Consider the following 13,145-nt stretch of genomic DNA (forward strand, 5'->3'; position numbering starts at 1 on the left):
GCCATGTCCTCTGCGTGGGAGAAAGTGCAACGGGAGTTCCAACGGATTAGATCGTTGTCCCACTAGTGCAGGGCTTCACAGCAAACATGCTCTGTGAGCAGGCAGTGAACTCATGCCTGCAAGCAGCGAGTACTGTACATCCTCCACCATCACGGGGAATAGGACGAGGAAACCGTGTAAGCAAGGAATTCAATCCTGAGGGAAATTTTTGAAGAAATCTAGACTGCCGTTATATTTCCTGTTGCATTACAGATCAGTCACTTCAAAATGCAGAGTAGTGCTATTTTGTTACTGTAAGCTATTTGATTCTCCCATTCTGTTGCACTACAAATCCTGGTTTTTGCCCCTAATATGGCTGATGGTCCATCTGTAGACACACAAACTAATAAATTCTATGACAAACCCACATTTTCTACACTTTCTTAGACATTGATACAAATGACACATCCAGTTGTGTGCTTGTGTTATCTACATTTGCATAGAGTGCTAAAGAGTGGCAACGAACTTTTTACAAAGATTTTGCAAACTGGTTCTGAACATTATCTGCCATAACCTTTGTGGACCCGTGAGTGTCACAATCGTTCTACCCGAAGTGGACATAAATGTTCAGCTGCAACTACCATGTATTCTTTTATTAAATTACAATAGGTGATAGGGCACAAGGACTTTACTAAAAGTAGTGCAGTTTTGTAGCTCATCCAAACGGCACACTCGCATGATATTTCTTTTTTCTATTCTTCCTCTTCAGTAAGCATCCTCGTAAGTCTCAACAACTCGTGTACATACTCAAGTTGTGTGCATTTTTGCATTTTGGTGTTATTTGGTGTAATAAAAAGGCAGTGGCTTTATAAATTTAGCTTCCTGGAAGTATTGAGCATCTTACGACACAGTAAACAGTGTGCAGATCCACCTTTTTGTGTAAAATAATGAGATTCCTTGTACTGTGGATTGAAGTGCAAAGACATTCTGGGTGATATGCAATGCCGACTCACATAGCTGATATTAAGTGGCACCACAGTTAAAACTGCCCCTCACTTACGTCAATTTGCGCTTTGTCCCTATTGTCGTGGCATGATGCACACACATTTCCCTCACTCCCCACTTTGTTGCAACTGGTGCATTTGTGAGCAAGAGAATGAGCAAATGCAGATGCACACACTGAAAATGAACGAGTTGTTGAGCCGTGCACTAGTGTTCATGCCTTGTGTAAATGATCTGCCATGAGCCAAAATTAGTCCTGTTTGCAGATGGTACAAGTACTGTTGTGAAGTGGAGCAAAGAAGCTTCAACAGAGAAATTAGTAAATCATATTTTTTTTTTTTTTTTTTTTTTTTTTTTTTTTTTTTTTTTTTTTAAAGTTACTGACTGGTTTTGCACAAACGGGCTAGCTTTATACTAAAAGAAATTAAAAAGAGCACACATACACGCACACAGAGGGGGTGGGAAGGAGGGGGGGAGGGGAGAGAGAGAGAGAGAGAGAGATCATTCAGTTGTGGACTGTTAAAAATATCCCACTTCCTAGTAACATAGTGGGCCAACAAGAAATAACAAACAGAATAGAAAGTTCTGTTATTTCTCGAAGATTTAGATTTGACTAGTTTTAGTGTTAGAATAATTGCCAAGTTGGGGGATGTAGATGTCAGTAAGTTAACATATTTTCATTATCTGATGTCTTATGGGACAATATTCTAGGATAACTCCTCACTTAGGCAAAAAGTGGACTATACACTGCATAAATAAAGTAATTAGAATTGTGTTCGGGATTCACCCATGTACATGTAGGAGGCACCTCTTTAAGCAACTGGGAATATCAACTGCATCCTCACAGTACTTTTATTCACTTATGAAATATGGTTTCAACACTCCATCTGATTTTGAGAGCAGCCAGATATATTTACAAGTTCAACACTATAGGGGGAAAAGAACTGCATTACCCTTTAATGAATCTTTAACTTTTGATCAGAAAATGGTAAAATATCCATATAAAACTCTTTGTTTGCCCATTGTTATAAAATGTCTGACAGATAGAAGTGTTTTCAAATGTAGATTAAAGATGCCTCTCCGTAACACAACTTCTAAGCTGTAAATGAATTTTTAATGGAAATAGTCATTTTCGTAAAAAAAAAAAGTAATTGTGCAGCAGCTTGTAGACCTATAAATACCGTATTTTCTCGAATCTAAGCCGCATTTTTCCGATTTTTGTAAGCCAAAAATCCGCCTGCGGCTTAGAATTGAGTGCAAAGTAAGCGGGAGTTTGAAAAATGTTGGTAGGTGCCGTCACAACTAATTTCTGCCGTCGAATATATGTAGCGCTACACAGGCATGCTTTTCAGGCACAGAGATAAATACTGGCGCCAAAACCTCTGCTTCAGTAAATAAATTAAAAAAAAGGTGGAAGACGAGCTTTTTTTCTCCGCCCCGAATTTCGACCACTGCATTTTCATACATTATCCAATGAAGTAAATACAAATTCCGTATTGTTCATCTTCGAATGTAGCAGCCTTTCAATGTAGCTACTACAAAAATCCGACTGGCACCCCCCCCCCCCCCTTTTCCGCATGTGCACACAATGCAATTGCGGTACGTGCAACTGCTGCGGTTAATAACAAGTTGTTGTCAGCCATCTTGAACTTTGACGAAAAATTTGATGACAGTGTAATACCACGTAATACCCCTTCTAGCGCTACGTCAAAGATCTTTGTCAAATATATTTGACGGAATATTTGATCACATCTTTGATCAAATCTTTGACAAAGAAATTTGATAGTGTAATACCGGCCTAATGAAATGGTTTCTCCCTCTGTTTTTAATTGTAGATGGCGGTAGGCCGCACAAAAGCAAGCCATGCCGCGAACGGCGACAGCCGTAAACACTCATTATCAGAATGCGACAAACAATGCATGACACAGTACAATAATGCATTTTCAGCTTAGAGTGACGTAAACACCTATAACAAAGAGAACGGCACTTATCAGATCAAAGAAAAATAAGCAATCAATTCAAGCCAGACGAAGCACGTGAAAAAGGGTACCCTTATAAATACGGACGGAGCGCCTGATGCATAGCAATGGCTACCTGGTAAAGCGTAACTACTAAGCTTACGACTTGAACCAAACTACTGTAGCTGTATCGTCATACATTTGACCTAAATTGTATCTCATATTACAATGGAACAACTGTGTTTCGATTTGGAGGTGCGGCCTAAAACTTAAAACTTTTCTCTCTCCTTGAATTTCGAGTCTCAAATTTCAGGTGCGGCTTAGATACGGGGAAATTTTTTTCCTTTGATTTCGAGTTTCATTTTTCAGGTGCGGCTTAGATTCGAGTAAATACGGTATTTTTTAATCTAATTTTATGTAATTCTTTGTGTATTTGTGTTTCATTTTTGTTCTGTCAAAAGTTTTACAACATTCACCATCATAACGCTTGTCATGAATATGATCTGTTGAAGAAAAAACTAACTAACATACTACGTTTAGACATATTTTGAAAGATACATGTCTCTTCATAGAGGTACAAATACTTCTCATTTCGAATCAAATAATCAGCAGTGCAGGAACTTTTTGTAATACTTATCATGGAAAGCTTTGCTAATAGGCTTCACTGCTACCTGCTTAAACAAGAAATGAAAAAAAAAAAAAAAAAAAATACAAAATGGCAGTGGTTTACATACCAAGAATTCTACTTGTGTCTTCGGCAAATAATTGATGGTCCAGATATGTATTATCAGTGCATGGTTGAGTGATGTTTGTAAAAATGAGTGCAGTTTGAAGTACTCTTTCATAATTAGAGTTAAGTACACCATCCAGCAATTAATGTGAGCACAGTGAAGAGTATATGTCAGGGGGCGTGGGAAACAGTGCAGTCATTGTTGTTATGCAGAGATGAAGCAACTTATCTTACATCCAAAAGGTTATGAGCATTGGCTTTCTAACCAAGGACAGAAGCATTTCTGAAACAGCTAAGGCTGTAAACTGTTCACATGTTTCAGTGATATAACGTGCATGTGCCATTTAGGCACTACCCGAAACTGGTATTGAGGCAACTGTGGTGCACCACAGGCCACAGATGAAAGGGGTGGACGACAGCTGTGGAGATGTGGACGGGCAAATAGACGTGTAACTGTTGAGTGACTGACTGCCCAGATGAACCGAGGGACTGCACGTGTGTGTCCTCAACGATCATTCGGCAAACAATGCGGCAGGTGGGCCCCTGCAGTATTCGTCTGGTTTATGTGCCTGTACTGACAGCTGTTCATTGGTGACGAAGGCTGGAAATTTTCATTGGGTAATAACAGATTGTCGTTTCAGACGCGTAATCTTTTACATTCTATTAAAGAGGTGGCTGTTGGTACGTATAGCCCTGCAAGAATCGTCGGAAGGGTCCCCTCTGGAGGAGGGATTGTTACGGTCTGTGGAATGCTTTTGTGGCTTTCCCCGGGTGATCTCGTCATTCTGGACTGGATCGGCACTAGTCTGTATAGATGTTTGTGGAACATATCTACCACTAAATGCAGTTCCTTTCCCTCAGCACGACGGCGACTACCTGCAGGACGATGCAAACCATCACGCAGCTTTTAACATTTTAATGTTCGTATAATAAGTTGCCATCTCTTTAATCTAAGAATAGATTATCAGTGCAACTAGCCGCTATCTCTGTGTAATGTCTTGTCTGTATAGACGTGTATCTGTTGTCTTTAAGATCCCTTCACCTTCACACATAAGTCTATATAGTAAAGTAATGCCCTCCCAGTTCTTAGCTGATCCATGATAAGACAGGCGAAAAATTAGACTAATGGAGGATTATTACTATTATTTTCATTCACTCTCTCTCTTTCTCTCCGTTATCTATGTATAGTTTTTAATATAAGATTTCATTACGTGATATAGTGATGACAAGAATCAGCCAAATAGAATCTTTGGTGGAGTCCTTCGTCTTGGTAATCAGTGGCTGGCTTGCTGTAAGTGATCTTTACATTTATTATTTCTGTTAAACACTGCAGTCAGTCGGGAGAATGAATCGTTTGGACAATTTGTTCCTTTTACGAAAGATTGGAAATTCCAGATGTGTACGAAGCCTTTTTGGACGATTTAACACAGACTCAGTGATTGCAGGCTCTCTTCGACACAGCTGAAACTTCCCCACTAATTACAGGGCCAACGCGATCAACAAATGATTGAGAAAAAACTCATTTGTTCATTCACTCCACAACAAAAAAGTCACAAACCTTATTTATAGAGGAAATCGTGTATCAAATCCATCTCCATTACATGTCCAGATCTCCGGTGATTCCACACCTTAATTATTTTCCTCTTACAATCTCTTTCTCTTCGAAACAAACCGCTAGCGGCACAAATGTTAATTGGCTCGCTTTAGCGAGAAGAAAATCAGAATATGTATCTCTCGGAAACACTTCAATCCCTCAACAGATACTCCAGAAGCTGTCCTACTTACCCCTCTAACAACCATGGAGAATGCATATATGCATCCCTGTTATTTCAAAGAATAAATGCACTAGAAAATAGTGTGGCGTTTATGAGATGTCGCCGCATATATTACGAGAAAATCAGATCAGATAACTTTTCCAAAGTGAATGAATGTGGATGGTTTGATTGAAAATGATTAATTGGTGTGTGGTAGAGGGTATTTGCTGTGGGGACATTACAAGCTCACAGTGTACATGTGTGAACCGAAGAGCACCAGAATGAGTTTCTGTACTCCACTGACCACCAAAGTCCCTGGATTTACAGCCGATTGAGAATCTGTGGGACCACCTGGATCGGGCTGTTCACAGTACGGATCTTTGACTGAGAAACTCGGTGCTGCTAGCCACGCCGCTGGAGTCGGCACGGTCCTACGTCCCTGTCACTACTTTCCACAACCCCATCGACTCTCGGCTGCACGTTTCACAGCGATTGGTGCTGCAGATAGTGATTATTTATGCTTTTGACAGATAGTCACATCAATATGACTGGACTGTGTGTTTTTGCTTAGAATAAATATTTGTGGTTGCGAAGATGCATATAACAGAAATTTCTGCGGATATTTAAGTAGTGGTGCCTAAGAACTAGGAATTTTAGTGGCTAAGTGATGTGAGTATAATGAACAGAATGTGTTTGGCAGCAAAAGAGAATGAAGATGGTGTGACGGAAGAACATGTCATCACACACACCGACTCACTGAAATCCTTCAATCTGTTACCAGAGTGTGCAGGACTAAATTAGTGACTGCAGAAATGTTTCAACTTTACTGAAATTCAGAACGTTGTTGGGGAAAAAAGCAAACGAAGAACAGAGGTGGTAGATGTGTTGAATTATTTACCACAAGTTTTTTTAAGTGTCATTTTCTACATAAGTTGTCTGTAAATGCCTAACAGGGTGGGGGTTGTTCTGGAAAACGTCTAACTCTCAGGTAATTATGTTTTACCCGGTAAAATCAGGGAAATCTCAGAGAATTTCAGTAATTCTGTAGAATCTTCTGGAATTCTGTGTTTTTAACCTAACATTGGAGCTTAATTTTATTGAGCTTTATCAGTCACGAATTTAAAAATACTTAATTTCATAGTGTTAATCATTTCAATATTAGTCACTATAGATTATCAATGTTTATAAAAACTGCTGCTAAAGTATAGCAGAGAGTAAAGAAAAGTCATTACTGTTAGCTGCTCAAACCCCTCCCCACCTGTTACCGTTAACTTCTCAGGAGCCTTTTTTGACATATTCTTCCCCCCCTTACAAGGAATTGTCAGAGAATATTTTTCCCAAGTTTGAATAGCTACCCTGTCTAGACCAGGGCCTGTGGCGTGCATAGTTGCGTGTTCTGTGTAGCAGTGTTGTCAGCACTCGCTATTAGGCATGGTGGGAAGCAAAGGGTGTGTTTCAACTGCCGGTTCTGCACAGCCAGTGAGAGAGCAGTGTTTTGCAGCAGTAGACAAAGGAATATTGCAACAACGTCCACTGTCGTAACACAGACAGAAGAACTGTACAAACATTTTGAACACAGGTTAATAATTTAATTCATCCTGAGCTGTTCGGTCTCAACCCAGCCACAGCCATAAAATTCATGACACATTCAGGATGAAGCATATATTTGAGACAGCTGAATTAATACGCACTAAAGTAACTGCAACCTCATAATTCATGACATAATTGGAAAAAAGCAGTCAAATCTATGTGATGACAGAGATCATAAATTTAATTTCTTCAAGTGAAACACGCACATTCTAGTCTAATCTAGATCTCGTGTTAAGGTCAGTGTATCACCATCACCAGGATTTTTATAGTCTTCACATTTGTTGGTTTCACCAACTCACAACCAGTTTGTTCCATTCCAACCTAACCACACCCTCATAATTTGTGCCATATTTGTAAAAAAATAGCTAAATATTTGTGACAACAGCAAAGAGGAGAATGGTTTCAATTTTGGTGCTAGAAATTCATTGCCTGTTTTCTGGGCTCTCATCGATTACTGAAGGTATCGTCCCTGTGACTATGCAAAACTGACGCGTTGCAAATCTGTGGACAGTAAAGAAACACTTATGTAACTGCCTCTGGCCTTCTCTTATGTGGACTTTGATGTAAGATGTCAGTTTCTAGTGACAATGTGTAAATAATACAGTAGGCTTTGAAATATATCATGTTTTGTAGGTATAGTAAATAGTAGCTTTCGATAATAACCCTCCTTGAGTTGTTATTAATCCTGATAGTTAGTAGCTTGCTGTAATTTTTTGAAGTAGGACAGCAAGTTTAGAGAACCGATACTGGTGCACTGTGAAGTTCTATACAGATATTGCTGTATGTCTTGAACAAAGACTTATAAACTTGGAAATGTTGCCTTCATAAATTGCATTACAAGGAATTTATGAAGTTGCTAATCTCACAATAGGTTATTAATTAACTTTGTTGATGAAACTCCCTGGCAGATTCCAACTTGTTTGGATAGCTCAGTTGGTAAAGAACATCCCTGCAAAGGCAGAGGATACAGTTTTGATTCCTGACCCAGCACACAGTTTTAATTTACTTTTTATTTTACACTTCTACTTCCATAGGACCAAATTGAGGAGCAAGTCTCAGAGGTCATGGAACATGTCAGTACATGAAATTACAAAATTAAAGTAATGACAGATAAAAGATAATGTTTATGGTTACAAAAAAGACAAGCTATATGTTTAAGTAAATGCAATCGACAATATAATATAGGAATCAGCTTAATTTTTCAAGGAACTCTTTGACAGAATAGAAGGGGTGACCCATGAGCAAACTCTTTAGTTTCAGTTTGAAAGCATGTGGATTACTGCTAAGGTTTTTGAATTCTTGTGGTAGCTTATTGTAAATGGATGCAGCAGTATACTGCGCACCTTTCTGCACAAGAATTGAGGAAGTGCGATTCAAATGCGTATTGGATTTCTGCCTTGTATTAAATGAGTGAAAGCTGCTAATTATTGGGAATAAGCTGATACTGTTAATAGGAAACAAAAGTAAAGAATATATATATATTGAGAGGCCAATGTCAGAATAACCAGACTAGTGAACAGGATTGACAAGAGATTTGTGAACATACACCACTAACTGCCAAAACAGCCTGTTTCTGAGCTAAAAATGGGAAGTGTTACCCCAAAATTGGTAACATATGAGATAAGCAAATAAAGATGAACAAAGTAGACTAATTTTCGTATTGAATGATCACTTCCTTCAGATACAGTTCCAATAGTAAAAATGGCAGCATTAAGTCTTTGAACAAGATCCTGAACGTGGGCTTTCCTCGATAGTTTACTGTCTATCTGAACACCTAGAAATTTGAAATGTTCAGTGTCACCAATCATGTACCCATTCTGTGAAATTAAAGGAGAGATTTTGTTGAATTGTGTGTTAGAAACTGTAAAAACTGAGTCTTCTGTGATTTGGCATTAGTATATTTTCTACAAGCCGTAAACTTCCGCCATGAAGTGCACTATTTGAAACCTGGCCAGTGTTGCACACAACATCCTTCACTACGAAGCTAGTGTCTTCAGCAAACAGATATATTTTAGATTCTCCTGTAATACTAGAGGGCATAGCATTTATATAAATAAGGAAAGGAGTGACCCCCACATTGATCCCTGGGGCGCCCCCCCCCCCCCCCCCTACACACACACACACACACACACACACACACACACACACACACACACACACACACACTCCGCCCCATTTTACCATGTCCCACTCAGATCCCACATCACAGCCATTCTCAACACTGTGAATAATGACCTCCTGCTGTCTGTTGTTAAAGTAAGAGGTGAACCAATTATGAGCTCCTCCCCGCATTCTTTAATGGTCCAACATCTGGAGCAGTATTTTGTGACCAACACAATCAAATGCCTTCGTTGAATCAAAAAACATGCCTAGTGTTTGAAAACTTTTGTCTAATCCACCCAGTACCTCATAGTGAAAAGAGAAGAATTCTAAATCCAAACTGTACATTTGATTGCAAATTATGTGATATAAAATGATTAATTATCCTTATATACACAGCCTTTTCAATAACTTTAGCAAACACTGATGGCATAGAAACAGGTCTAAAATTGTTACGTTATCCCTTTGTCCCCTTTTATAAAGTGGCATTACTACTGAGTACTTTAATTGTTCATGAAACAGACCATTCTTAAAGGAAAAATTACAAATATGTCCAAGTGTATGACCAACATGTGCAGTACTTTAATATCTTTCTAGGCACTCCATCATATCCATGAGAGTCCTTAGTCTTCAGGGATTTAATTATTGATTCAGTATCACAGACAGGTATTTCAGATGTCAGTTTTGGAAACGTATTTTCCAAGAGAGTTACATGATTCCCTGCAGAATGTTTTTATTTAATTCACCAGCAGTGCTCAAAAAACGATTATTGAATACTGTACATATTCTGACTTATCAGTAATGGAAATAGATTTATTGCTAACTGACTTTATATTGTTGACCTTGTGCTATTGACCAGACACTTCCTTCACGACTGACCATGTGGTTTTAATTTTATCCTGTGAATTTTAGCCATTCTATTTGCATACCACTTAATCTTTTGCCTTCCTAATAACATTTTTGAGCACCTTACAGTACTTGTAATGGGCTAATGTAGCTTTTTATGACTTCTTCTAACATTTTGATAGAATCCCCACTTTGTTCTACATGATATCCCCATCCTGCTAGTTAGCCACACACACTGCCTTTTTGCTACTATTACGCTGTTTAGAACATTCAAATTGAAAGCAACTTTCAAAGGGCATGTTAAGTTTGTTAAAGAATGCATTATATTTGTCATCTATGCTAGCCATTCTTGTTTCTTAACGGGGTTTAAAAAACTCTCTGTTGCTGTTGGATTACCTTTCCTGCATAGTTGGTAATTATATGAGACATTTGTTTGGTCTTGTAGTGTTAAAATTTGTGCTTCATGGTCGGAAAGACCATTCACCCATTTACTAAAAGAATGTCCATCTAGTAATGAGGAATGAATAAAAATATTGTCTGTGGCTGTGCTACTGTTCCCTTGCAGCTTGGATGGAGAAAACAGTCTGCATCACATCATATGAGTTGGGAGATCTACCAACATCCTTTTCCTTGGGCAGTCACATACAAGATTAATGTTGAAGTTACCGCATATAACTAATTTTTGGTACTTCCTATAAAGTGAACCAAGAATCCTCTGTAGCTGAGTAGAAATGCTCTGAAGTCATAGTTAGGGGTTAGGGGACATATAAACAACAACAATTAGAAGTTTAGTTTCACTAAATTCAACTGATCCTGCACAACATTCAAATACCTGTTCAGTGCAGTGCCATGATAAGTCTATGGACTCAAATGGAATACTGCTTTTTACATATATGCCCCCCACCCCCTCCACAAAGAACTCCTTGAAAAACAGCCATCTAATCTCTATTGTGGTAAAGGAAGCCTCTGAATTGTCGAACTATTGAAGTGGTGCTCTGATATAGCAAAAATGTCAGATTCAACATCTATAAGCAGTTCACTGACTTTATTTCTAATACTTTTTATTTTTTAATGAAATATCTTAATTCCTTCTCTACTTGGATACCTGACCTCCTCCTGAAGATGATTCCTTTGTTAGAGGAACTTCCTTTAAGCAGGTATACCGATCGGCTGACTACTGTCTAACAAAGGTGCAGCTCTAATACCAACTACTACAGGAATTTTTCCTCAAGTGATCCCACCACCACTCACCACACTGTCACCTATAAGGTTTGCGACGTTCCCTTTCCATACCTATTGAGGTGCAGGCCACTCCTAGGGAAATCCAATCTCTTGATATTCTCAACAGACATCACTGCAATGTGATCCGTGCCCTCTGCCATCAGTGCCTTCTCCAGCCCCATGTTAACACGTGTAACAGCAACATCAAGGTGAGGCCAATCATGACCCTGAAACAGTTGCGCAAAGTGCACATTAGTGCCACGAGTAGATATCTTTACCAGGTCACCACGTACATCATGTTCCTTGTCCCTATCAAGGCTATACCCTCCTCCACCCACAATCACTACCTTATCCTCTTTTGTAAAATTCCTACATAACTCCCCTGTACTGTCAGTCACGTGAGCCAACTGTGCACTATGCTTCAAAATGCTGGTGACCTGGTACTCACTCCCCATTTCCCAACACTTCCTGCAACTGCTGGCCCACACCTCTACCGTGTGATTTACCTAGCAGCAGAACCTCCTTCTTTCTGTTAGAATTTATGACTGACTTAGGTGTCCTACTGCTGCATGTTTCCCACGCTTACATCTACAAGAGGCTCCTCTCCACTCAGCTCTGACAATTGGTCAAATCTATTGCATATCCACAACATACAGCTATCTGAATAGCACCTCCTCCTAGGTGCCTTCTTACCAAAAGCCAGTTACACTTTCCCCAGCACCCTTCACCTTCCTCAACCCATCTAGTTCCTCCTTTGTGTCTTGTAACTGCACTTGAAGGGCACAGATCTTATGCTCCTGCTCCTCTATCAACTTATTTATACTTCAGATTCTGTATTCCCAGGAGAGTATTTCGCATGAATGAATGCCCACTGGCTTCTCCACTGCATTCCTCCCACCCGACCCCTTCAAGAAAATACCTTGAACAAATCCCACACCATAACCCACTACTCACAAATCTATGACAAAGCCCACACTTCTCACTCGCGTTAAAATCTTAACAGTTACTGAAAAAGTACCTAAGTTCAGTTACAACAGTTGAACTAGTTAAAGAACTAACAATAGTGGTCTCAAAATTCTCTCTCTTCTAAGAAAGCAATAACTTCCATCAGTACTACTAAATCACAACTAATACCACTAAAACTTCACACAATTTTGTCAGGAAGTTTTCATATCACACTCCATTGCAGAACCAAAATTCATTCTGGGACCATTGTTGAGATTTGATAATACACAATGATTTTACAGCTACGTGAAGAGTTGTACCGAATGAAGTCATTGAAATTAGTTTCTGCGTGTTCTAGGCATCAATCAAGTAACTGTGCTGAACTTCCTCATAGAAATATACACAGAAAATTATTTCAGTTACTGTAATGTGGGTTGCTACTTATTGAGGTATGCGATACTTTCATTGTGAGACTGGGGAATCTGAATTTATTGAGCTGTTTGACATTTTATATGAAAAATCCACATACCCATGTATTGAGGTATTTACAATATTTGAAGTTTTAAGTGAGACATCTGTATAACTGTGTCTTTTACCTTTTTAATGCTGTAACACTCCTCAGTTTCTTTTTACCCCTTTCTAATTTCAGATACCTGCCTGCTTAGCTGTGAATGGAAGTTCCATCAATGGCGAAGAAGAAGAAGCCAAACTGTTAGAGGTGGTGGAAAAGGTATTTTTCTGAAATCTGACTCTTAGTGTAAACTAAGTTACTCCAGTTGCTATGGAGAGTGTGTTTCATATTATGAAGACTATCCACAAAGCTACCTCTGTTTGACTGTAAATAACATACTGTAATAGTTATACCAAACTTTTTAGAAGAATCTCAAATTTACCAGCTCCCTTAATGAGTTGAAAAACAGTCTAGTCACAATGTGACAGCATCTTCAAATTCATCAAAGTACGGGGTGGGGGGGGGGGGGTGGGGGGGGGGGGGGGTGCAAACCACTTCTTCATATCACT

General features: G+C 39.1%; 1 protein-coding gene across 1 annotated transcript in view; it reads left to right on the plus strand.

Annotated features, from left to right (window-relative positions):
• Positions 1 to 13,145, plus strand: part of LOC124720513 — a 54,767-nt gene that overhangs the window by 17,744 nt on the left and 23,878 nt on the right. Inside the window, exon 2 of the mRNA XM_047245872.1 lies at positions 12,775 to 12,855. Within this exon, the coding sequence (XP_047101828.1) occupies positions 12,775 to 12,855 (81 nt within the window). The remainder of the gene's footprint in view (positions 1 to 12,774; positions 12,856 to 13,145) is intronic.

The sequence above is a fragment of the Schistocerca piceifrons genome, chromosome 11 (genome assembly GCF_021461385.2).
Source record: "Schistocerca piceifrons isolate TAMUIC-IGC-003096 chromosome 11, iqSchPice1.1, whole genome shotgun sequence".
NCBI classification, from domain to species: domain Eukaryota; kingdom Metazoa; phylum Arthropoda; class Insecta; order Orthoptera; family Acrididae; genus Schistocerca; species Schistocerca piceifrons.